We start from the raw sequence: 27,271 nt of genomic DNA, 5'->3' as shown, positions 1-27,271 counted from the left end.
ACGAGACACCTGGCTCCTTTTTACGCTAACTCTGCGTGCACCACGGCACACAACAATACCGCATAATTGCAGTATTTAGCGTTAAGAGAAGCCTCGATAAGCTTGGAACAAGCCAGCACACACGCTAAACACACTGCAGTACCACGACTGCTGCTTACGGAGGCTTTGGGCCTACCACCAGAGGAGGGAGCGTAATGTCAGATCTCAGTGCCTCTAGCGGTCACCCTGAGAGGGTGGTAGGAGAGGATTTGGCAGTGCTCCCACCACCTGTTTGACTGGCATATATTTAGAGGAGGCGTTGGACCAACACTGCCCTCTGCCTAACAGAACATTCCTAAAAAAGTTGTTCCAAAGTATCATCAGAGAAATTAATAATGAATGCAACTTACCAAACGTGCCTTGAAAGCAAAGCACTGCTGTCAAACAAAACACAACTTGTCACGAACTCGCGCAGTAGCGTCGCTCATCAACTGGCGCAACTTGCGCGTGACCTTCCAAACTATAGGCCGTTGATCAGCACAGAAGCAACAGCGGCCGCCGGCCATACGGCTCCCGTTAATCGGCGTGTCGCTGTCCCGAAACTATGCCGCACTGCGAGACCACAACGTTTTTGACACCCGTTAATCGGCGTGTCGCTATCTCGAAACTATATGCTAAACCGTGAGACCACGACATTTTTGACACCCGTTAATTGGCGTGTCGCTATCTCGAAACTATATGCCAAACCGTGAGACCACGACGTTTTTGACGCCCGTTAATCGGCATGTCGCTATCTCGAAACTATATGCCGCACCGTTTTTGGTGCCGTTAATGGGCGTGTCGATGACTCAAAACTATGCCGCTCCATGACAATTCCCTTCAGTTTCAGAATATCTTTGCAAGCCAACAGTAGGCACCACACCATAGGCACCATACCTTATGTTATGGTGCTTACTGTTGACTTGCAAAGATATGCCTGCCGATACCAGACACTAGTGTGCCCCGTGAGCAGCTCTTTTTGGTGTCTAAAGGAATTGCCACATGCAGGATGGTGACAAATGTGACAAGTTGGGCTGGTTGGTAAAGTTGCATAATGAACTGTGCAAAAAACATTTCACCTACCTTTTAAAGTGAGATTTACCTACTACATTGCATGTAGCATACAAAATGCAAAAATAACTCACTTTTACTCTCATTTCGTGTGAATAATGTTTTGCTGCCAGAATATATTATCTCCAACCAAATAAATGCATGGTTATAATCGATACTGTGAAGGATCCCTAATTCTCAACTTCACGGTAGAAGGAGAATACACACAAATAAAGCATGACAAATCGAATTTTATATCTGATTATTTACATCCCATATTTTGTGATACCTGTGTACATTATATCCAGGTTTGATGTAAATCAAGAAACACTACACAAAGAAAGACAAAGAAACACACAACATTTTATAACAGAACTTAGAAAGCAAATCATTCAGACATCTGAAGTGTAAACAGAAGCATTACAATGCATTACACACTGAACATACATATTTCATAGGGGCATGCAAACAGTAATTTTTAGATAATATCAAACAGTACAACAAAGAAATCAAATCAAATATTGAACACTTTTCGAATAATTAACAGTCCCTTACACAAGTACTAATATAAAACGGTGATCAGTTCCTAGCTCTAATGTTAGCAGCTTTCTGTCATTACATTGCCATGTTATGAAACGTCGTTTATTAAAAGCACAGAGCACTAGAAAACAGACAAACAGATTGTTCACACAAACAGGGTTCTTTGGAAAGAGCAAATGACCACGGTAAGGGCCGAGAAAGCCAGACTCTCTCAGCAGTATAGCCTGCTCCACTATGTAAGTTCACGTTTATAAATACCTTTTTGCTTTATAGTTACTGTTATAATTCTTAAGAAATGCTATGATTCATTTCACAATGGGCTTTTCATAAAAAAGTGGTTTATACATAACAAGATAGACATACGACGGTAAATATATATTGCATTCAGATCACTGATTTTGTAAGATAATATCACCCTGTCTTCAGCACTTCTGGATATACGTCCAAGACAAATGTGTGATGAAACATCTTCTAATGATAGGTATAAAAATTTCAGTTTGTTTTATCAAGGCTGCTGGATAAAAAAAAGGTGCGGCCTGCCGCATCGGGCGCGCTGCAATGGGAGCAAACGTGACATCCGTAGTTGCATTGTCGGCCACTTGGCTGGGCTGAACGGCGCTAGCCATCGGCGATGGAACGCATCGGCTTGCACGCGCGACGGCGTTCCAAGCGCCTTCCTGACGCATTTGCTATGCCGATGTCAGACAACAGCCCCCGACGTGTCGCGCCGCGGCGGATCACACCGTTTTCGATGCACGCGGCAGGTTGCACCTTTTTTTTTATCCAGCGGCCGTGGTTTTATAATGTTTACCCATTCCACACCTGAATGTTCTGGGTAATTTCATTGTCCTTACAATGTTGAAAACCTCCGATATATTGATTTCTTGATATTGATAAGCTAGGAGCTTGAATATGCATTCGTTATAGCCAATTCCAGGTAGACGGCCCATGATTATAGAAATGTCGCCAAAAAGTTCAGACAGTGCCGCCAGATTGCACCATGCTTTATCCGGATCTAACCCTTAACTCACAAGAAGGTTAAGATGTTACTTTGATAGTTATAGTAGTGTAATAGTAATAATCCTTATACCCTTGCAATACAGCACAGACCGCTCATAGCGTAAGTCGCCAGAATTGCAAATATGCACATTACAGCCAAAACAACATTTTTCTAAGTCTGCAGTAGTGCAAAACATGTAGACCAAGCTGCCGCACGTATCTGAAGATCGAAGCATGGGACCAGGCTACTTGCATCCGCCTAAATTTATTAATGTTGGAAGGTTTATGTGTGGGCACCCGTGGTCTTTGCATGAAGTGGACTAAGTAAAACAAAACAAAAAAACGTGACAGAGGAAAGTAAGTCGCTGAAAAAATTTTCAGATCTGCTCGATTATTCGAATTCCCCCCGACGCCGCTATCAACCCCACGGAACTTACGTAGAATGGTGATCAAAACTTCGGATGTCATACAGTACCTTGTGCTATTTCTCACACCGATTCGAATGCATACAATATCGAAAACATAGAGACTGCGAAAGAAGTCGCCACCATTCGAGTGTTGCCCACGCCCTCCCTTTTGTTACTGATGTGGTTTCCCCGCTTTCTAAGTGCCATACAACCACTGCAACACATTTCAATTATCTGCGAATGCGACACATTTCAATTATTTGGCACAAATACACAACTTTGGTCGCCGACTCCCAATGAGGCACGCTGATTAGGCCTATCTGGCAGGGGTGTCAGGAGGCATGCCGTCGCTGAAGACTTGCCCTTGATATGTTCGTACCAGTAGATGATGAGACGGAGATGGGGCTTGCGATCGTGCACACAGGCAGATCTGGCAGCAGTGCGTGTAAAGCGGAGTTTGGTTTCTTGGGCGATGAGCCGCGGCAACTACTGCGAACGCCTACCAAGTTTGTATGTGCACGTACGGGTAGGAATGGCGGAAACTCGCATGTGAACATAAAGCTTGAAAGCTCTGAACTTAATTTACGGAACCCTGCTTAAACTGACAGCAGTGAAGATAGTGCTCAACCGTAAATGAGTGGTCGAGCAAAGATTTCTCCGTCACCTGGGCAACACCCGCGCGCCCACATAACACGGCCGCCGCTGTTATCTTTTTTTATTCCTAGCTCATTCGGTCCACATCTTCTCCACCTCCCAGATTAGACAGTGCGCCGCCAGATCATAGAAGCCATGCATATGCCATGAACAGACAGAGCAGGCTTGGCAACCATGGCGTGCCGACTTCCGCTAACGCCCCGCAGATATTGGCATCACCACATGACTTCAAGGCAGAATGAAATGTGGCATTTGGAGCAGCTAAAATTCCAGTGCAGGTTGAGCTTAGCTCTCACTTTGCTTGTATCTTGAATTTTTTACGAGCGATAACATGGGTTTGTGTGGGTCGATTGTCATCTTTTCTTTTGCTCTATGTTATATGACATCCTGAGAATAGATCTAGAGCAAATATGGTGACCCGAAAAGTGTTCAAGGGCCCCTTTAAGAGCGTATGAGGACACTTGAGCTACCTGATGCAACAGAACACGCTGCAGCATGCTACACGTCTGTAGATTCCAAATTCAAACTTTAGTTCAACATGGCTGTTGACCTACTCTACTGTATCATGGTGCTGTGTTTTCTTATGTATGCTCAAGGACAAAACCTGCACAAAGGACTTGCAGCAGATGGTGCAGTAGTTTGGTCAGTAGCCAATGTGAATGCACGAGTGTTCCTCCAGGCTATATTTATATGAGAAACTTAATAACTTACTCTAAAGTATCACTGTGATGTTTTCTCCTATGTCTGCCCAAGTAATTAGCCCGCGCAAAGGACCTGGAGCACACAGAGCAACGGTGCGGTCGGTCATCTGTATGAATGCTCAGGTGTTGCTTCATGGCACTCTTCTGTGAGAATCTCCGAGTGCATGAAGGGCACTGAAATGGCTTCTCACCTGTGTGAGTGCGCAGGTGTTTCTTCATGCTAAACTTACTCACGAAGCCTTTAGGGCATGAAGGGCACTGAAATGGCTTCTCACCAGTGTGGATGTATAGGTGCCCCTTCAGGGCATCCTTTTTTGAGAAACGCTCAGGGCACAAATTGCATTTAAATGGACGCTCACCAGTATGGACCAGCAGGTGCCTCTTTAGGTTGGCTTTTCTTGAGAAGCTCCGAGAGCACAAATGGCATTTAAACAGACGCTCGCCAGTATGGACCTTGGCGTGTGCTTCCAGACGTAACAGTTTATAAGCCTCATAATCGCAGAGATGATCTTGGTGGAGGCATCCCTGCTGTGAAGTGTCACTATTCGCTGTTGATGGAGAAATAGAAGGCCTTGATGCTGCACAAATAAAACAAAAGTAAATTTATTATGAAATGCAAAAAAGAACACAGATAATGATGAGATTTTTCTTTTTTGATTTGGGAGCTTTGAGGGCGATTTCAGTATGATGGAACAGAGGACACCTAGTGGTCCTTTTTGATTTACACAATATTTCTGTATTTGAATGGTTCATGACCCTGTTTGTGAAGTCCACCCCTATATTTACCAAGAAGTAATTTTCCAGAAAGGTAAAAAAAAAATCATGAAGTAAAAGAATTTGGAATCTTTGAAGATTTTCATGAATTTCAACAGCCCTTAGAGAACTGTATCAAAAAGCTTCGACCCAGCTTAGTTTATGATCCTCAATGAGCACACGAGGTTTGGTGGCCGGCACTTGCATGACAAATTTATCTCATATTAGATTTCATGAGCGGGTTTCTTCTTGTTGATCACATGCCGAACTTTGGCAACGTTTTCGTAACTTGAGATTGTAAAGAGCTAGCTAGGACATACCTTATACCCGCACCCCCTTTCCGAACAGACAGGATAAAAAAAGAAAGCATGCCCATATAACCCACTGAAATACATGCCATACAGCCCTTAAATTTTTTCAAAGACAATTTCCATTCGGGGATAAGTGACTTTCCCATGTCGTATCTTCGGCCAGTGACTCTGTTCCCACTTTCAGGAGATGCTGCTGGGCCATTGAGAGCAGCTTATCGTGATTCAAGTTTTACTTTGCTCATGCTGTGTGCATTATTCGCCAACTGCTAAACACAAAATGGCAACCCGTACAGAGGAGAATGGGCGACCATGAAGGTGGGGAGAAGGGAGTTTCAACACGCAGGGGTCGGAGGAGGGTGGGGTTCCCGAGATAACGAGTTTGAATGGTGGAGAACTTTGCTCTGAAGTGCGGCGCATGCTTTGTTATCGGAGCGCACGCTTTGTTACCTTGAAGCCACACCTAAGATCTATGTTTATTTAATCTGCACCACCACTTTAATTTTTCTGAATTTTTGGTGTGTTATACATGGAAAAATATGGTAGCTTTTTTTTTTTCAGTGATAACTCACCATTCTTTATCTGAGAAGACTACTTGCCGAATTTTTTTACTCAGCGTCGTCTTTATAGGCTTAACAAAGCATGACAACATCTTTAGCTGTAGTTTTGCTCAAATTAAAACTATCTGACATGCACTCTGCTGCTTGTGATCTGCCATCACAAAACTGTGGCAAATGACTGCTGGAACTGACAAGGAATGGTCCAAACAAACCTCTCCCTCTGCAAAGCACAATGCAAATTAACACACTAGCCGGTATAACCTAACATTACTTAAACATCTGGATGCATAACAAGGCAGGCAAGTGTGAAAAATCTTAGTTTCTGGTTACATTTGGGGTCCACCCTCGTGCTTGGTTTTCGCAAAGCATAGTTGAACGATGAGCACTTGCAATTTTCTTGCATCTTCACACGAAGGAATCACACATGAGCATGGTGGCTAGAATGCACTGCAATCTCATTACAACAAATGACCCTGCAACCTCCAACACAGCCAGCTGCAGCTACATCCTACTATGGTGCAATGATTTGTTCAGTCGCGTTGGATATCCTGTGAAGTGACTTCACAGTTCATTCTATAACAACATATGGTCACTTTTGTACTCCCTGCATACCTGCCAACTCTCCTGAATTTTTTAAAATCAAAGTTGCGTCAAGTTTTACAGAAAATAGGTTCAGTTCGAGAAAAACCTGTAAAGGTGCTAAAGAAAGAGGCAGTGCCAGATGACAAAAAATGCATTTAAAGAAACCGTATCTGTGTGGCTGTTTTATGGCAGCACTAGTCACCATGTATAGCGGAGTACTTGCCTCGACCAAGATTATTCAAAGAAGTTCCTGAAGTAAGGCGTGAGGTCGGGCTAGTTGGTATTACAACGAGCGCAAAAACAGACACGAAACACAAAAAGAGGCGACGAGGACAAGCGCGGACTTCCAACTGGCGTTTATTACAAATAAACATCAATATTGTTACAAGAGGTACCAGGCTCTCATGGGTAGCGTTACACGAGGGCCGAAGGTATGGGCTGGAGGAGATCCTGACAGTGACGAGGCATGAGGTAGCCAAAGAATAATGCTTTTACTTCTTAACGAGGATGAAGCATGATGACAAAAAGGTGCTGAATGCCAGAGGCACTGGCCTTTAATATCCACCGGAGGAGGTTGGAGCTCTGCATGTCCGGGTGCGAAAGGGGTGCCAGCAAAAGAGAGAGCACTGCACAGGGGCTGCGTGTTCCGACATGCCCACAGCTCGGCAATGAATGGTCACCGGAGAAGCCCTTGCAGCTGAGGGCCGCAGTGCATTCATAACACGCAGTGCGTTCACAACAACGCACAGTGCGTTCATAACAGCTTCTCCGCTGGGGTTGAATCTATCGTGATGGACAAGGGTTTGCAGCCACTGTCCAGAGGGATGCCTTGCAGGAAACCGAAATGCAAGTTGCCGGGCCGCTTGACCTTGATGTGGAATGGCGGTGTGGCCCTTAGCGTTGGCAGCTGTAGCAACATTATCCGCCTGGGAAGTGAGAACCGCACCACGGCAAGGTGACACAGCAACACTGATTAGCAGACACCACTATGTACGCCCAGCTTCACATTTTCTCCGACAGTTGTGATCCCTGAAAAGCGGATCTGTCCTCACCCATTTTCAGTTGTGGTCCTGCTGCCTATGTTGCTTCACTAGAGGCATGCCACTGAAAACAACCAGCAAGCACCAGACAATTCCCCCAGACATCTACCAGGCTAATCTTAAGCAAACAAAAAAACTGGCAGGCGATAGGTACAAAGATTCACAGCCCAATGCGTTCGCCAGAACCACCAATTCTCTAAATCAAAGGAACAACTATCCCCTTTGAACAGTTCAATGACATTTTGTCAACCACCCTAACAGGCGAAATTCAGATCACATCCAGGTGCACTTGTTATTAGAAGCAGCGACTTAAGCCATCTGCATTGCCGTTCATTTTTCCTTTCTTATATTGTATTTCAAAATTAAATGGCTGCAGTGCGAGGCTCCAGCGAAGAAGCCGCCCGTTTTTTTTTTTTCGGACATATTTTTCAGCCAGGACAGAGGACAATGGTCAGTTTCGACTACGAACTTTGAGCCCGACACATAGCAGGATAGTTTCTGAATCACTCATACAAGACAGGCACATTATTTTTCAGAAGCACAGTAAGCTTGTTCTCGGGCAGTTTATTTCCTGCCGATACTACACGATCGGATGCTCATTTCCCTCTTCACCTTTCTAACAAAGCACCGCGCCTATGCCCATGTTTCTTGTATCACTCTGTATTATAAACTCCATGTTTTAATTCGAGGGGTTGAAAATGGAATTACTCAAAAGCGCTTTCTTTACTGGAACGCGTTCTCTTTTGCATCGTTCCATACAACTTGTTCCGGCTGGTTTTGTGCAAAGCATCGGTGAGGGGGAAGCTATTTCAGAATATTGCAGTTTATACTGCCTGTAATATCCTGTGAGGCCTAGAAATGCCCAAATGTCGCTCTTAGTTTTCGGCTGAGGGTATGACGAGATAGCCGTCAACTTTACCTCAGAGGGTCGGCAGATACCATTTCCTACAACGTGCCCCAGGTAGTTGGCCTCCTGGCGACCTAGCTGACATTTTTCAGCTTTATTCGTAAGCCCAGCATCTCTCAGCATGGAAAACACGCTCCTTAGATGAACTAGGTGCTCCTCCCAGCTATTGGTAAACACCATCGAACTTTTCCATACTGCGCAGCACTTAGCTCATGAGACTGGAGAAGCAATACGGCGCATTTTTGAGACCGAAACTCAAAACAGTGGGGCCGAACTTTACATTTGTTGTGCGGCTTACCCATGCGTTGACAACTGTCACAAGATTGCACGAACTCCTTCACGTCTCTTAAGCTACCCGGCCAATAAAACTCCTCCAGAAGTAGGTGCGCATCTTGCTTTTCTTAACGCCTAAATGTCCACACCATCCACAACCATCGCAAAGCGCGAGCAAATTCCACCTGTATCTTGTAGACATTATGACCATGCATCTGCCCTTCACTTGGATGCGAAACGTGGCGTGACATGTATTCCTCAACGAGCTCAGCCACTTTTGCAACTGAGGTCACATTGGGCCTGTTGAGGATCAATAAGCACATTCGGTCAGGGATCGTGCTGTAAAACTGCTCAAGGCACAAGCACTTGACTGCCAACTTCACCATGTCTCTGTAGACTTTCGCGCTCTTAAGCCATTCGACAAAGTCGAGCTTTAAGTTGTATCCGAACTCAACATACGACTCGTCTTTCAACTTCGTGGCTTCTTTAAAGCGCTGCCGAAACCCTTCTGAAGACAAGAGGTACCTCTTCAAAAGACTGGATTTTACAACATTGTAATCCTCATACTGCTCCACACTAAGTCTCCCCATCTCGTCCGCTACGTGACACGGCAATACGTCCAACAGGCGCTGCGAACACGACGCTTTAGGGAACTTTGGCATGTCCTTTCAAAGTTCACGAGAGACATTCCAATGTCCTCTCCTACCTGGAACGGCTGCATCAGACCCTTCATACTAAAATTTTCGCTGGCTTCTGCGGCTGGGGGTTGCATTTCAACACTCGTCGCCTTCGCTTCCTGCAATTCTAGCTCTAAGCGCTTTAATTCGAGCTCGTGCAACTGTTTTTCTTTCTCATCAGCACGCCTCACGCTCTTTGACAACTTCCCAACATTCAATGAGCTCGCTGTCATCTGCTTCCAAGGCAAGTCAAGCCTGGATGATTTGCGGCTTGCGCATGGCGTTTGCCGCTTCCACCCATATAGCTGCACATAGCAATAACAATTCAGGCTTGCGCAGAGAATTGAGATCCATGCCTGGCTCGGACACTGAAACCTTCTCCCTATTTATTCTTTATCACCTCTCAGCAAGTACAATAATCCAAAAGGCTAATTATTGATAAAGACAACCTGCCAGCTTCAAGCTTTACCGCTAATCTCAAAAGCCTGGCAAATCTCAAAGGGGAAAAGTCCGACACTCACGTAGCTGCAGTCACGGGCTTCCTTGCGAGGTCCACAGGCCACACTGGTTCAGTTGGCACAAGTTGCAAGGTCCGCTGCCATCCCGCAGCTGCCGTCCAGCTCTTACAAGAGGTACCAGGCTCCCATGGGTAGCATGACACGAGGGCAGAAGGTGTGGGCTGGAGGAGATCCCGACAGTGACGAGACATGAGGTAACCAAAGAATAATGCTTTTACTTCTTAACAAGGAGGAAGCATGATGACGAAAAAGGCGCTGAATGCCAGAGGCTTTTTATATCCACCGGAGGAGGTTGCAGCTCTGCATGTGAGGTTGCAGCTCGCAAGAGGGGTGCCAGCAAGGGAGAGGGCACTGCACAGGGGCTGCGTGTTTAGACATGGCCACAGCGCGGCGGTGAAGCCTTCGCGGCTGAGGGCCGCATCGCATACAGAACAACGGGCAGTGCGTTCATAACAACGCGCAGCGTGTTCATAGCAATATATCACCTCATGTACGTGATCACAACCACACATACTTGTGCAGGTAAACATGACTACAACACATCTGCAAGAAAAAGCCAACATGACCTATGGCAGCTCCCCACATGCAAATGACTGAATTTGGTTACAGTTAATTTTGTGCTTCAATGCATAAAGCAACGTTTTGTTAAGAACCTAACTGGAACGCCAATGAATTTCTCCGCAAAGTTCGGGAATTATCGCGAAACTGGTGTCATCCCGAGAATTCGTTCCAAGTGAATCCACCTGCGAACTCCACGGCTACAATTTGTAAATTGCAATATGGCCATCAGGTAATTAGTTAGAAACTTAATTAGTGAATTTCTGTCAATTATTCGATTATGCATTTCAATTTCTTCTGCAAGTAATGTCCACCTCTTCGAATAGACCAGCTCATGAACTAGAATTGTGCTATCCGCGACAGGCAACCTTTAGGAATTTTTGAAAGTGTTCACTGAAACACCCTTGCTTGCATTTCAGCTCACGGGCAAAAACCCGTGAGCTAAAATTGGCCGTCAGCAAGGAAATCAAGAGAAATCCACTGAGAAGCATGAGAAAACTGGCCCGAGAGCACAGAGTTAGCAGCTCGACCATGCAGCGACTCGTGAAAGAGGATCTCAAGCTCACGGTGCACAAACCAGCGAAAGGCCAGCTGCTCAAAGACCAAATGAAGGCCTCCAGGCTGAAAAAGTGCCACAGGATAAAGCAGCTGAGCCGCAATGAAGCCATGAAGTTCTTGAAAGGGCATGTAATTCTTCGTAGTCAATAGAGCAAGATTCGTCTGGCACAGTAACAAAGAACGAAGAGTCAAAGTGTTCCACGCGGCCGAGACATTCGCCAATAAGCAACGTAACAGATGCAGAAAGGGGATTGTACACAAAAACACAAAATGATTGCTACGGCCGGCGGTGATGTCAAGCGTTGCAAAAGGCAGTGGAACAGCTTTGAGACTCACGAAGATATCAGACGGTGTAAAGAAGGCCGCTGCATCGGTGATGGCACCGCTGAAGACAGGGACAAGGGCAAATGAGCCAGGCGCAATGTCGGTGTCGCGCACGACCAGTTTAGGCGGCCGATCAACAGGTTCGTGGGATGGTGCGTCACACAGCAGTGAAAATTCCACTTCTGTGTGTCCGCAGTTGATGACAGCATTATGACAGGATAGAAAGTCCCACCCCATGATGACGTCATGTGAGCAAGCAGAAAGAACAATAAACTCGACAATGTACATAATGCCTTGTATAAGCACACGGGCAGTACAGGCTGCAAGAGGTGTAACGTGCTGTGCACTTGCCGTGTAAAGCGACAGACCAGAGAGAGGCATGGTCACCTTGCGCAGAGGACGGCAGAGTTTGGTGGCTATAACAGAAACGGCGGCGCCAGTGTTCACAAGCGCAAATGTAGAAACACCTTCGACAGATACTGCGACCATGTTAGCGGAAAAGGAGCGAGGACTTGGGCAGTTCGATGATGGCGCAGTTCTTGCCTCTTGAACTGCGGCGTTTAGTTTTCCTGGTTGGAGGGTGTGGGTCAGCAATGCATTGGGGAGATCGATCGTCAACAAGGAGATGCTCAGCGACACGATGGAAATGCTGAGCAGCACGACAGAAATGCAGGGGCATCATTAGAAATATACCGCTTTGAGGGACCAGGAGCGGATTGGCACATGAGCTGACTGCTGTAGTGAAACGGCCAAGCAGTGTCGCTTGAAGTTGGAAGGCGACGGTGGCAATAGCGAGCGACCTGCTCTGGAGTGCAGCAGGCGTGACAAATGGGATGATTGTCAGGTGTCCGCCCAAGGATTGCTGACTCTCGGCCCGCCCCAAGTTGCAGTAGGAGCGGCGGGCGGTGAAGATTGATGGTGGGGAAGGTCTATGCACTATCTGCATGTAAGTAGGGGGCGCAACTACAGGCTGCGCTGCCTGCATATAGGTAAGAGCCACGGGCTGTTGGTGGTGAGTGACGGGAACAGCTTGAGCAACCTCTTTGGCAATGACAGTGCGAAGCGTTGGCGGCAGATGAGAGGACAGCTCCTGAGTGAAGGGGACCAAGGAAAGTTGACGGGCAACTTACTCGCACACGAAGCCTGATCTGCTGAAGCAGCAGAGAGTCCTCGGGAACAGCAACAAGACTTGATAGCGAGTCGGCATTTGACTCGGGCTGCCGAGTCAAGGTGCGTTCCTTCCTCAATTGACGTAGCTCTGACATAAGGTGACGACTTCAGAAACGGTGCGCGGATTCCTGACCAGTAGCATCTGGAATGTGCAGTCATCGATGCCTTTGAGAATGGGCTGAATTTTATCAGCTTGGGCATGGCGGCTTTGACATGTTTACAAAGGTCAACAACTTTTTCAATGTAACTCGTGAAAGTTTCTCCTGTTGGATGTGCCCTGGCGCGCAAGCGCTATTCAGCGCGCAGTTGCGGACAGCAGGTCGACCAAATACTTCAGTGAATGACGTCTTGAAAGCTGACCACGTCGGAATGTTGCTTTCGTGATTATGGAACGCGAGTAAGATAAAATATAAGTAAGAACGCCAGTAAGATAAAATACAACGTTGGTCAACTTCGTGGCGTCATCCCGCTTGTTATGAGCGCTCACCCATTCGTAAGATGTAAACCAGTCCTCCACGTATGTGTCACCTGTACCACTGAACACCTTCGGGTCACGTTGGCGAGGAACCCCGGTGCAGATGACGGACAGGGCCCAAGGTGCCGGCAGGTCGGTGTTGTCAGGCATGATGGGCATGCGGGTGCGAAGCTCCAGGGCGCAGGCGACAAGGGACACCAGTAACCTCCACCAATCGATAAGAGGTTTATTGACAGTGTCCTTCAAGGATGCTATGAGTTCAAGGAACAGCAAGGCAGCATGAGGCACTGTCTCAAGAGACCAACAACCAGCAGCGCGAGCTGAGCGTTGGTGATGCTGCTGGACGGAGGCACGTCGTCTTCTTGACAGAGCATATTGATAAAACAAAGTAACTGCATCAAAGAATTCAAATTTTGTTTGAATTTTATTGACCTCGAACATGGGTTGACTTATATTCCGCATTGGTCTATATTTATATTTTTACACTAATATACTGACTTAGGCATAACTAAGAGACTCGCTGCCCAGTCAAAATAATCCAACAGGCTTTCAGTCTAAAGGAACACGTAATTTGGGCTTGCATGTATCGGCCTGCATGTATGGGCCTGCATTTATCGGTCTGCACGTATCAGTCTGCACGTGCCAGTCTGCTCATCAATGCCTGCTCATGGTTACCTAAGAGCTTAGGCTTGCATTTGTTTTTTGCCTGCCTACTCATGGCCAGCGGTACTTTAAGTATCAGCTTGGTTGGAACCGACATTTTGCTCTACATTTGCGCCAGTAGATTTAATATGGTTTATTAATGCGACTGCTGTAAAAAGTGAATGAATGATTTATGTCTATACGACTACTTGATTTTGACATGATGACAATGACATATTTCAGGTTTGTTTTATTAATGAACAGAATGATTTTAGAGGTTGGATTGCGCAACATTTCGACGGGACCCACAGAAGAGAAACACACAACAACAAAGTGCTCTGTTGTGTGTGTTTCTCTTCTGTGTGCCTCATTGAAATGTTGCGCAATCCAACCTCTAGTATGCTATACCAACACTCTACAACGCTATACAATGTCTTCAACCTTGGCTAGAATTTAGTTGGCGGAAATCCCATGGCGGAAATCCCACAGCCTGTCAGGATCAGTTCTTCCTCTGCATGTCCCCCAGCTTCTGTGCCAGGTGCCTCCTCACACACTTCAGTCGCTTTTCTCTGGTGTCTTCGGGCACGGCGTCCCCAATGAAGATGCGGAAAACGGCTGTGCAAAAACAGTGCATCATATCAGGGCACACACGTTTAAGAGTACACTCCATGATGTTGGAGCGTTAGGTATTGGTAACAAATTTATGGAGAAATTTCAGCTCCACACCAAACAATAGCAAAGCAGCTCCTGCCTTTTCCAAAGTACAGACCAAAGCCCTTAACATACTGGCTAATTAGCAATGAAACTGCTATACAGCATGACATGGTAGGATCTTTTTCTCGGCCACAAGAGCAGTCTGAATGAAACAGGTGCAGAAGGCACAAACCTCATGTTCTGACATTATGCTGACCAAACATGGCCAGAAAGTACTACTCGGGAATCCAATCCAGTGACATTCATAGTGCATGCATGCTTTAGAACTTAAGCCTCAGTTATTATCGTTACTCGATCCCACTGCACGTTCAGAATTCTTTTTCACTACGAATATATTAATGCCACAAATGTAAGGCTTATATGCATGGATATTTAATTAATCAGAACTGGAGAGCAAGAATTGCTCAAATAAAGTGAAGCTCAAATTATTGGAAGTTGTTGATCAAGAACTATGATGCACTGTGTGAGTATAATAATGCTGGCAGCACTGCCACAAAGCCTTCAGTCCACGTAATGCTACAATGTCATTGTGGTATGGAAAATGCCATTCCTTGTTGCTAATTTCATGTCCTTGACTTGCTCTCCGCACCTGAGAGGATGCAGCCACGGGTGCATGTGCATCACTCGTACAATAAATGCCCTTGTAGCCTGAACCAGTTCTACAGGTTTAGGCAGTTTTGAATGAATAAGCACAGTGCATCATGTGGCCGAATGGTACCTGCGAGGCCATAAAAAAAACAAGCGTGCATTCTCCCCCATCACTGCAGCACATAAAAAGCAATGAAACCAAGTTGCCACCAGCAGAAACATTGCGGACATGTAGCTTTTCCTGCACGTTACTATAACATATATTTACAAATGTACGACAAGACTATATTTACAAAAATCATAACACATGTGCGGCATGCTCTAAGTGCGACTGTTTTCTTTATAGCGCTTGCAAGTTCAAGGCATCACCTTGGCACATACTACAGTCGAATCTCGTTAATTTGAACATGCTTAATTCGAACTGCCGGTTTATTCTAACTGACGCTGTGGTCCCGTCAAAGTTTTGTGTATTTCATTAAGCGAAAACGCTCGGTAATTCAAACGCAAAAGCATTTGCAATGGTTAATTCGAACATACCGTGGACCGACAATGCTCTCAGCAGCGCGCCAAATAACGCGGCGGCGCCTCCGACCGGCATTGCTCCAACACCACCATAAAGCAAAAGCTTAGGAGTGACCTCTAATGCAGTGGCAGAGGCCCAGTCCAGCCAACGAAACTGCCCACGCCGGCAAATGCTCGCTTCCCGATAACGACAGACAACGAAACTTCAGGGAGCGCGTTAAGCAGGCGCCGGCCGGCTGTACCGGCGGCAGGCGCGCACGGGGACAGTCGAAGGGGAAGGAGCTGTGAGGGAGCTGAGAGAGAGGGCGAGAGGAGCCACCAAAGCCACTGCCACCGAAGCGGCGGAGTTGCCGAGGCCAAATCCGCTTCCCTGCCGCCCTCCTCCCTCACCTTCTCCGCGCGCGCCCACCCGTCGCGCCGTCCGCTCCCTGAAGTTTCGTTTGCTGCCGCTATCGGGAACCGAGTGTTGGCCGGCGTGGGTGGTTGGCGCCGCGATATTTCACGACTCCACCGTTCGTGCATGTGCTATGATGTTTGAATACTTCAAAAATATGTCCTTTCTTTAATACAACTTCTTTTCATTCGAACAAATTTCCAGGCCCCTTCGAGTTCGAATTATCGAGATTCGACTGTATTCTAGACAAAGTGCCTGAGGAGGCTATGGAACTCTACTTCACTTCCGTGAACACAATTATGATTACTTACCACCACTGTAGTAGCTTTAATAAGATGTGAGAAATTTCTTACAAATGGTCAAAATATTTTGCACTCATCAGGTGTAGCATAAATTAAATGGCAGGTACTGTTAAAATGAATAGCTACTGACAGATAATTTATACACAGCCAATTTTGACAAGCTCGAATTATTGGGACAGATGTTCAGCACTGCCACTCACCCAATTGATGTAAATATAACGAATAGCTAAATTCTGGACACCCGAGAACCTTCCTTCCAGTATATTAAAATTAGTTTACACAAATGCATGCTAATTCGGCCACCAAGATCAGCAGAATTAATTTTCTTTTTGATACACTACCAGAACTTGCTTGAAATCGAAAGTGCAAGAACGCTGCCGCTTTAGCCTAGTCAATTCAATACCCAACTGTACCCAAACTACAAGAAACCAAGCTGTCAAGCCTGAAAGTGCAAGTTTGTTGTGTGAATATCCCACAAGCTCAGTCTTAGTTCTTTTGTGTCTTAAGTGGCCAATATATACTGTCGTGGGTATAATTACATTACTTGCTGTAACAAATTTTTCGTGCTCAGAACCAACAAGCAGTTTCAAATAGCAGATCGACCACTTCCATAATGCAGAAACGACAGTACTACACCTGCAAAGAAACCCATCATCATTTGGCTAGCGCAGCACATCTGTTAAAATTGCTAGGGGAATGCATATTTGGTGCACGCATCGAGTGTTTCATCTATCTGTAGTGATGGCTTAAACACAGACCAACCATGTGGCATGCAAGTGTATGCGTGTGCAGCAACGTGTTGACAAGCCGGCCATTTCAAGAATGAAGAGAGTTCTCTGGTGCATTCCCTTGATTATTCAAACTTGTTTGCAATGCCCACCAAGTGCAAATGATCGGCCAGTGAAAGTATTAATAGAAGGGAAATGATTAGTAACAATGGCATGTAAAAGCATCCAATGTAAGGCATCCATACCTTTCAGAGAAGCGACTTTCTGCGGCGAAAGCGCTGGCTTCGCCTCGGTATTCCCAAACGACCTGTATCTGTTTGACAATGACCCGGTCACGCTACGAGACCTTAGTTGGTCCGGTGTCCAATACACCATGGACGCCAACCGGCAGAACATCGAATCGCTGGGGGATTTCATAAGCATGCCCCATGCTTCTTTGTCCAGCCAGTATCCACTGCCAGCGTAGACCTGCATGCACAGGGAAGGGCTAACATCAAAATTGCTAACATGCACATATGCAAAACAACACTGCACCTGCATAACCCTAATACTGCATACAATATACAATAGTGCTGTGTCAAATGTGGAGCACTGCACACACTTGCAACAGCTAAGCACACCTCAAGTTAGGGCTAGGTTTTACCATGACATTCTTGCAAAGAGGTGAGTTATTCTTTGATAAGTTATCCTGATAAGATTTTTGATGATGATAAGATTTTTTCAACCATGAAGATAATCTATTTGTGCTAGTGGCTAATGAAAACTATTTCCTCACCTTAATTTGTCCGTTAAGTTTTCTCATTAATCCTTTGCGGTCCGAAACTTTTACCCACTTTCCGGCTGTTCCGGTCCGAAACTATTTTGCTAGTTTGTGGCACCGCTAACAAAACCACCAACTGAGGAAGAAAAACTCACAGGATATATATATTTTTTCGCTTGCATTCTGCAGGGAACACTTCTACGTATACTTGAGCAGCGTGTGATACTGCTCGAAGCATTCTCCTGGGTGCAGGCCAGGGTTGTTACTGCAGGTTTTGCAGAAAAACAGTTTCCCTGCTGCCTCTTTTTGTTTTTTGATCGCTACAAGCGGCACAGTCCTTGCTGCTTTGGCCTGGGAGCTTGTAGCTGAAATGGCTCCTCCGATCTAGCCTTTCCTCGCACTCCTTCCGCGCAGACAAACCTCGATTTTTGGCTCTAGCCCTCACGTCAACCACCAGCTGTAGAATGAGGTTGCGGCGGTACTGCAGGTGTCGCTGTTCTTTCTCAGCATGATTCTGCAGCTGTGTGCGCCTCAAAATAAAGTTATTGACAATGGAAACCCCTAGAAGCTTTCACTAAACGCACCACCGTAAAACGCACGCGGTGAAAATGTGGTCATGCTTCTCAGCGAACCGCGTGAACATGCGGTTGCGCGCGCAAGTGAGAACGCTCGGGTATCCAGCAGCCGTGCTGAACATTGTGCTGCACCCTAGTGCAAAAAGAAGTAAACTTCAACAAACAATGTTTATTTATCCCTCAAGAGATGGTGCATCATGTATACAGAGAATGCGCACGAATCGCAGTGAGAAAAACCGCGAAATTTAACCCCCGAACACCCTTGGCGGGCGGAGCCCGACAGCAGACCGCTACGGCCGCGTTGCGTTGTCGGACCCTGCCCGACAACGGACCGCAAAGGGTTAATTGTAAGGCTAAAATTTACAGCAGAAACCAGTCTGAAGGTGTGCCTCGAGACATAACTTTTTTTTTTTTTTTAAGAATGAAAGATACCTCATTTCCTAGAGGGCAGGGTTTAATTAAATAAGTTGCTCCAATCACTGAAACAAACTTTATCAAAAAACAATTCACAAATACATATAAAATTGAGTGAGCTGGTAGCCAGCGTGAGCCATACTTTAGAATATTGGAACTTTTAAATGTGTACCATGTTGAAAGAATAAAATTGTTTCCTTAAACAAAATGGGCGTATGTGGCTTATTATTATCTAAGATAAATGAAGCTACAAAAGCATAGTATTTGTTAAACCATGACAAAATGTTTTTAGAATATGTGTCTCAATTGCATTTTCCATTTCAGGAAAAATTGCAGCAACTGCTCTGGATGGCATCACTTAATTTTGGAGGTGTTAGCTCACACCAGTTGCAACTCAGATAAAATTATCTGTCTGTAGTTGTTAACAGTGTCATAATGGAGCAGAGCAGTGCTCTTGATGTGCAGATATGGCTATCAGCATTACCAGTGCTTGACTGACCCAGTAACAACACTCTTTGCCAGTGGGTCAGTAGAGAACAACGGAGGCTACAGATTAATTTTGACATCTGACGAGATTACAAAACATCTCAATTTGATGGTGCACCGATTTATCAGCAAATTTCCAAGGAATTTCAGTAAGCATTAATGAATGACCTCACATATGACCCTGCTACTGGACATAAAATACACCCATTTTTAATTTGATGGCACAGCATCACAAAACACAGACTTTCATGGACCTCTGTCACCATGTGGAAGACGAGTTCTCAGGAGCTTGGACTGTTTCTTGTCACAGGTGATGGCATAAGTTCTTGCCATGTAAGAGGCTAGCAGTTAAGGCTCCTACAGAGCCCCCTCTCCCCCTTTATGGTGACTAGCTATTATTACGTTATCAGTCGTTCCCATGCAAACATCATCGTCTTTAAGTACGATCAACTTTGACGGCCAAAAGCATTCTTGCACAACATAAAGAAGAGTTGCAACCTATGTTCCAAACAGCTGTGCAAGGCCGGGGAACATTTCATTTATTTATTCCATCATTGCTCACTGAACTCCAAACTGGGACCGCATCGCTTTGAAAAACTGTTGTAAACCTGCCCATTACTGATATATATACAGTAAAACCTCGATAATTCGAAGGTCGCCGGACCGCGAAAATTCTTCGAATTAAGCGGATTTTCGAATTAACCGAAATGAATAAAAAAAGAAAACGAGCAAGAACTTGCCGCAAAAAGAAATCACCTTTATTTTCCATGTCCGAGAAAAATTACTCAAAGTAATCACCGATGCGGGATTACTTGGCGCGCTGGTTCGCCGCCCCTAGTGCCATGCTCTCCAGCTGGCTCAAAAAACGTAGCATACAAATATCACCCGCACTGCACTCAACAAAGTTGCGGACGATGTTCACGGAATCGATAACTGCCGCGAAAGCGGGCGTGGTGGTGCTTGACTCCAGAATTTTGGACTTGCTGGATATTCCGGACTTCAAAAATGCACCATCAGGGTTCCCATTGAGTTCATGCATTTTCGCACCCAATTTTTCGGACGAATTGAGACCCCAAAGTTCGATTTTGCGGACTAAATCGCTCTTTCCTAGCCGCGCTACCTAATCTTGGAGGCCGCCATGTTGGATTTTGCACTGGCTTGAATTCCAGTGACTCGATGTATAGCCTCCAAGATCAGAACGCGCGCTATCAATAGAGAGCTCGCGCAATCCTCCAGTCTCGGAGGCCATGCCATCGTTGTAACCATTTATTGTGGGACTTTTTTTTTTTTTTTTTTTTTGCGACAGCAATTATATGGACACTTCAAGCGGATTTTCGCCGTCGGCGTCGCCGCCCTGCGGATCCATACAAAGTCCAAGGGCGATAAGATCATCGCCGCGCGCCCGCCGTATGTGCGAGTGACAGCGCGCGGGGGACGCGCGCTTTCATGGAGAGCGAACGCACGGCGGAGGCGACTTCCTCCCTCGGGCGACTTCTACTCTTCTAACAACTGCGTACTTTGCGCCGGAACGGTTTCTCGCGCGCAGCGTATCTTGAAAGCGATCTCCAGACGGCTCTGACCTTTCGTATGGGCTGTGCTCTCGCCGCTCGCAGCGATAGACCGCACGAACCTTCGCTCGCTGTGGGCTGCGGCGGCCGCGCTCGCTCGTGCGCGCTGACACCATGCGTGTTATTTCAGTGAGTTTTTTTGTTTTTTTTTTTTTTCTCTCAAGTTTCGGTTGCTATTTTGAACGTGGCGTGTACACCGAGCAGGTGTCTCGGAGACCCATGTCTCAGTGATCGGCGCTACCTCCTGTACCTTCGCGAGAGCTAAGCGGTGCGAAGCTCGTTTCTTGGATCTCCATGGCGAACTCCGTTGGCGGAGATAGCCAACGCGGTGGCGTTCGTGTCGACTGTACACGGAGACGACGTCATTGCTGCGCAAATCCAAGCAAGTCGATCCTCTCCAAGCGTAGTATGAGTCAGGGCATTATTAAAGATTTTTTTTAAAGCCGCACTAATGACTTTTTTTTTCGGCCGAACGAGTTTTCCGGACTATTTTTCAGTCCCCACGAGCTCGGAAAATCGGTTGGCGACTGTACGGATTGCCCTAACCTAACCGCCGCACGTTGCTACTAGCCGGAAACTTCGAATTATCCGAATAGAGCCGCGCGGGCCATTCAAATTATCCGGTAGAATTTGCATTGAGAATGACGGGACCGCTCAAATTCTTCGAATTAACCGAAATTTCGAATTAACCGAGTTCGAATTATCGAGGTTTTACTGTTATATATTTAAGAAATTCCAACTTGTATCGTCTGCAGTACTTGAACTTGAGTACAGAATGATATTTTTAGACATTTTAGCCATACCACCAAGGTGCAGCTTTTGATATTAAAAACTTGCACTTGTATTTTTGCAACAGTTGCCATTTCTGTGCATTTTTCCTAACACTGGTAGTTATCGAAAGCATCACATAGCTTTAAAAAATGTTTTACTGAAATAATTGCTCAGCCATATATTTATTTTTCACTGAGCCAGTTAAAACTGACAATTTCAGATTTTAACTGCACTTTACCATGTGATAAATATCTTGAACCTTTAATTTTGGGACTAAACATTATTTTAGTGGTTAGACAAACTTGTTTACTTTTCAACGAGTCCAACAGGCTTTTGACATAAAGTAAATTAGTCAATGTTACACTCTGGACTGGTTTTCATTGAAAATGCATTGAAAATGTAAACTCTATATTCAACAAGAAAACTTGTATTATTAAAGCGATGGTTGTGTGCAGACAAGTACAATTCTGTCACATCTTTTTACAGCAGATTCATCTCATTGCTATCTACAGGAACTTCTTAGTTTTAATGAAATATGTACTTATTTCATTTCATGTATTTCTGAAAGTGCCTAAGAATAGCTCTACGCCTTAGTATTGGTGCACTTGCGGTTAAGTGCAGAATAGAATTAAGTGAAAATTTTGCCACAGAAACTGCTTGTAAAATGAGTTGCGAGTGTTTCTTTACCATCCTCAATCAACAATTGTGTGCTGCTTCACCACCTGCATAAGTGTAGGCAGACAGATCTCGTATACACAAGTCAATCAGTCAGAATTTTTTGGAAAAAAAAAAAAACTTCCTTGTGGGCCACTCAAAGCAATACAGGGTACAGTTGATACTTCAATATGTAGGGCCAGATGTGTTGTACCTTCGTGTAACAATGGTTTTCCACACTTGTTGATCTGGTTGCACAACTGCATTATAGCAACTGTGTACACACGCACTCCCTGAAAACTGCAAGCAGGAAGGGAGTCCAGTTATTCCCATTAAAGCTCAATTATGTAAAATGATGAAAAAGTTATTAACAGAGTATTTTAGTGAAACTACAGAAAAAGTGAAACAGAAAAGCTATGTCACTAAAATTGCCACGTTTTCTGTATCACAGAATGTTTTCTCAGGTGCATGCATATGCGCATATACCGTACGTGTTGGTACTACGAAGATACCACAATTTGGCCATGGCTAATGTGGTGTGCGTCTGCAAAAAAGGGGGCGTGGACCCCCCAAAAAAGAGGTCCACAGAGAATTTTCTTTGCAGAATATTTAGGCCTAGATTTAGAAGTGTAGCATTTGCACAAGAAGATACGGCATTATTCAGATACATACAAAAAAATCAATCACACTGAAATAACAAAAGAGCAATTCACCTGGCAACTTCTGCTGAATTTTGCCACAAAGCTACTCAAACTTGTGAAAATAGCCTGAAACCTGTGCAGTTGAGATGCAGGAGTTAGTTTTCTCTTGAAAGAAACTTCATTCTTTCCCCAATAAGTCTTTCTGTTTTGTAGAACAAGCGCTATGTTGAGAAGGACATCCTGCTTATCATCCATACATTTCGGCAAGCTCAATTCTATAACATTCGAAGTGATCACCTTGCCATCATCTCTCGTAGACCCAATAGCAGTGTCTTCCAGACCCAAAGCAATTTCCTGGCTGCAGCTTAATTCTTCCTGGCTGCTGCTTAATTCTTCCTGGCTGCCGCCAAATTCTCCCTGGCTACTGCCAGGCTCCAGGTCACCTAACACAACACAGCATAATGATTATAAAATCTGAAGCTACACAATCATAATATTACTAATACAATGAATCCTCAGTAGCTCGAACTGAAAGCAAGTTGAAACAGGCTTCTTAAACTGAAATGCACGACAAAGGAAACTTCTTTAGTTGTTTAGTTTTGGCCACAGCGATTTGAAATGAGCCACCCTTAGCTTCGTACAGAGCATACACAAGTGGCAACCAGCGACACTACATGGTGGTGCCATCGGTACATCACCGATTGAAGGCTGCCAGTCGCCTTCACCGATGCTTCCATCATGAACAACCGTGGAGGATCTGTGTGTGCTCTTATGGTGACACATTTCTCAATTACCAAAATGCCCTGTTTGCCTCTTATGCTTAACTGGCAACAAGTGATGGTTCCTTTAACACTGCATTTGCAACATAAACCGAACACAAGTTGTGTGTGTGTGTGTGTGTATATACACAGTCAAACCTAGATATAAAAACCTCGATTTAACGAAATTCGCGATGTAACGAACAATTTTTATTTCCCCATCTTAGTTCCATTGAATTAACGAAACCTTGATATAATGAAGTTTTTCGCTGCAAGTATAACTTTGTTATATTGAGGTTTGACTGTATGCATGATAAAGTGTGCAAAGTGAGAGCCAGATCTTCCTTGACCCAGATATATCAAAACGAACAGCTCCCAGTTGCCATTCTTGAAAGGGCCCAGCTGCTCATATCGGCTTGTCTCAGTTTGACGTGCGACCCTGCTCGTATGCACAAATGCGTATATTATGGAACTTTTTCGTCACTACTTTATGTAAGTGCTGAGTGGTTTACACTGTATTCGAAGTGAACGACAAACGGTGGATGTATGTGCTAAACTAAACAATTGCGACACACTAGTAAATCAGTATTCAAAGGCGACAAATTGCATTTTAAGGTTTTTTTTTGCACTAATTATGTCAAGCGTCTTTTTTGAGAATGGGTAGAACAGATAAACAGGCAAGGAGCAGATGTGCAAATGAGTGGTGAACCCTAAAGCATGCTGAATTCGATGAATGAAGCCACGGTATGGCCAGGGGTCAAGCTGACCTCATGTTAGGCAGCAGAACGTCAAGTACAGCCTCTACTGCCCAGTCATAAGAAAATGCGCTAAAGGTTTCTTACCCAAACTGTCACTGTCTTGGACAGCCTCCTTACTCAGGGCATCTGGTGGCCCTGGCAACAAGTTGGAGCAACACAAAAAAATATTTGTATCTGCTATCCAGTTACAGGTTATGAAATTTAGCTGCTTAAAGACATGACACCAAAGTATTTTACAGATGATGCATTAAATAAATCTTCAATGCACTTCCAGTAGCAAACCAGCAGCACATATCACAAAATGCTTTCTTACCAGATTGGCTTGCACCAACACCTGCTGACGCAGGGCAGGCAGTGGGTGCACCAGGTGGTGGCACTACAAGTAAAAGTGTAAACATAATTCCCACAGTCAGAAATTTTAAGTTATTCGAATACAATGTAAATTTTACATGCACTGTGCAGCCTGTTTGCTGCTTCATCAGGCTGCATCTAACACATTGAAGGGTGTGCTTAGGTCACATTTAAGAACTCATTTCTACACTGCTCACAACAAGTAGCACACTTGAGAAAAAAGTGCTGACCAGGCTGGCCTGCACCACCACAAGACACAGGACATGTAGCAGGCATTGTCAGCAAGACATAATGAGACAATATATGCAGTCACAAGATAACGGTCATTTTGTTCTAGACAGACTGTCAAATTGTACTTTGGCAGCACAGAAAAGCAGATTGAAATACTAAAGAAGAAGAATGCATGTATCACAAAAAAATTGCTTACAATGCTGTTCTTGCACATTACCCGGCACAGCTCTGGCTGAAAGGAGTCTGGTAACTGTCAAAAAACAAAAAAATTGCACATTTAGACTTTCTTGCATAACCACAAAGCATATTTAACAAGCCCCCGAAAAATTATGAATGCATTATATACCCAGCATACTGCTTCCTCAAGCATTCTCTTAAAAAAATTTTATTATGGGGTTTTACATGCCAAAACCACAATTTAATTATGAGGCACACCGTAATGGGGGACTCCAGAATAATTTGGATCACCTGGGGATCTTTAATACGGACCTAACTCTAAGTATATACGGTTGTTTTCGCATTTCGCCCCCATCAAAATGGTGCCACTGTGGCCAAGCTTAGGCTTAAAAGTATCTATGCACACTTGATTGGCATGCTAAAGGTAATAAATGAAACAAACAAGTACTAAACATGACAAAAACATTTTCTTACAGGACTTGCTCTTGCCATGTGAAGCTGTGACTGCAGTCTCACTTGGGGCTGAACAACAAAAAATAGTCCGCCTTAGATACATTTCTCGCGATTAAAATTTGTTAACATTTGTTAGAGCAGAAAAAGGTCAATGTTTGGAGCGGTGTATAGAAACATGTCACATTCTTTGTTTATGCAACAAGCCTCGAATTTCTGTAATATGTGATATATATGCTTCTCATTTGGCAGAGTTTCATAGCAACATTTTTGCCACTTCTACATCAAATGTAACCACTGCATTTTGACAAAGTGCCCTCCTAAAATGGCAAGAAATAGTGAGTATCAGTGATACTAATAGAAAAGCTACATGAGATTGCCACATGGAGCGCTTCGCAGAATAGCACTTTACTGAGTGAATGGCTTTATGGCAGACTGCCACTTGCATAATAAAAAGTGCAACAATATGAAATAAATAGAATGACTTGCCAAGTTGTGTTTCTTCAAACAGAATGCAAAGATACGAACAAACATAAATTTTGCAAGGGCAGAGGTTCGGTTGGGTTGGTAATTGATGGCAAAATGAGCCAAGCACCGAAGACAAGGACACAAACAATGCTGACTTACAACAATGTTTATCGGAGATGTAAAGATATATGGATAGAGGCTAGTGCAAAATGAAAAGGCAAACACATAAAAGTGCCTTAACAACAAGTGTATGGATATACCACTCCAAAACAGCACATGTAAACCCATCAAAACTCTTTGAGGTACATTATATGGCTTGGTGTCAGTGCAAAGGATCAACTGAACATCCACTCAGCCACAACAGAGCCAAATAAATAGAACCAGCTGCCTGTGCTCCGTTATGTACACATTTTACCAAACAGGCTAAACATGATTGAGCAGCATACTGGCATTGTTTTTGCAGCTCAAGAAAAGCTTTTAAAGCTCTGTGAGCTTGTCAACGCTCACGCATCCCGTCTGTGCCCTGTGAAACACAGAGCACATTTTGTGTCATGTGCCACAGTCATGGTGCACCTGATTCCACTGACTTGCGGAAGAAAATATGTTGGGCAGGTCCCTAAATGAGCGCTTAAGACAACACCAATGTGCATAACACAGTCCAAAGCCAGCTGGGACTCTACTGCCGTAGCTGCGGCTGTACGCCCTCCTTGAATGTGGCGAGGTTATGGCAAGGTACAGTACACCTGCAGCTCATGCGGGAAATCATTAAAGCACATGATGAGGAAACTTCATAGTCTGCGTTGCATGCATCGTGCTGACACTAAGCGAGATTATGTACCTAAATAGGTTTTGTTGGTTTTACATGCAGGTTTAAGTCATATTTCTATCCATTTCTTCATAAGGCACTTCTATGTGCTTTTTCTGCACAAGCTTTCAGAATACATATTTGATCTTTGCATCACCAATCTGCATCCTTGCCTTCAGCACTGTGCTCGTTGTCAACTCGAAGCTTGTGTGCGTGCGTAGGGAAATGTGAGCTAAATGACCTCAAAGAAACCAGCAATCTGAAAAGGGGCATTTCCTGCACGTGTTAAAAAGTGGACATCCAGCACGGATATTTGACAAGAGGCCTACTTTAATCATTGGGTATTATTCCCATTTCATAATTTCCAAGATTTTAGCAACACAGTTTTAGACTAGTCATTTACCAGTGTAGCGCACTAATTGAACAAATGGCTGAGGGCAAG

The 27,271-nt window shown here is 44.8% G+C and overlaps 1 protein-coding gene across 10 annotated transcripts in view; it reads right to left on the bottom strand.

Moving 5' to 3' along the window:
- Positions 1-13,294: 13,294 nt before the first annotated feature.
- LOC119453884 (uncharacterized) overlaps positions 13,295-27,271 on the bottom strand; it is a 231,062-nt gene continuing 217,085 nt past the window's right edge. For all 10 annotated transcript variants that reach the window (XM_049666972.1, XM_049666976.1, XM_049666973.1 and 7 more), the window contains 7 exons: positions 25,581-25,628; positions 25,126-25,179; positions 24,661-24,723; positions 24,432-24,482; positions 23,129-23,274; positions 17,208-17,430; positions 13,295-14,329 (listed from right to left, as the gene is read on the bottom strand). In XM_049666972.1, coding sequence (XP_049522929.1) covers positions 14,214-14,329; positions 17,208-17,430; positions 23,129-23,274; positions 24,432-24,482; positions 24,661-24,723; positions 25,126-25,179; positions 25,581-25,628 — 701 coding nt within the window. In that variant the 3' untranslated portion in view covers positions 13,295-14,213. The remainder of the gene's footprint in view (positions 14,330-17,207; positions 17,431-23,128; positions 23,275-24,431; positions 24,483-24,660; positions 24,724-25,125; positions 25,180-25,580; positions 25,629-27,271) is intronic.

The sequence above is a fragment of the Dermacentor silvarum genome, chromosome 5 (genome assembly GCF_013339745.2).
Source record: "Dermacentor silvarum isolate Dsil-2018 chromosome 5, BIME_Dsil_1.4, whole genome shotgun sequence".
Taxonomy (NCBI): Eukaryota; Metazoa; Arthropoda; class Arachnida; order Ixodida; family Ixodidae; genus Dermacentor; species Dermacentor silvarum.
Note: the sequence above shows the minus strand (reverse complement) of the source record. Positions and strands in the feature narration are given on the sequence as shown.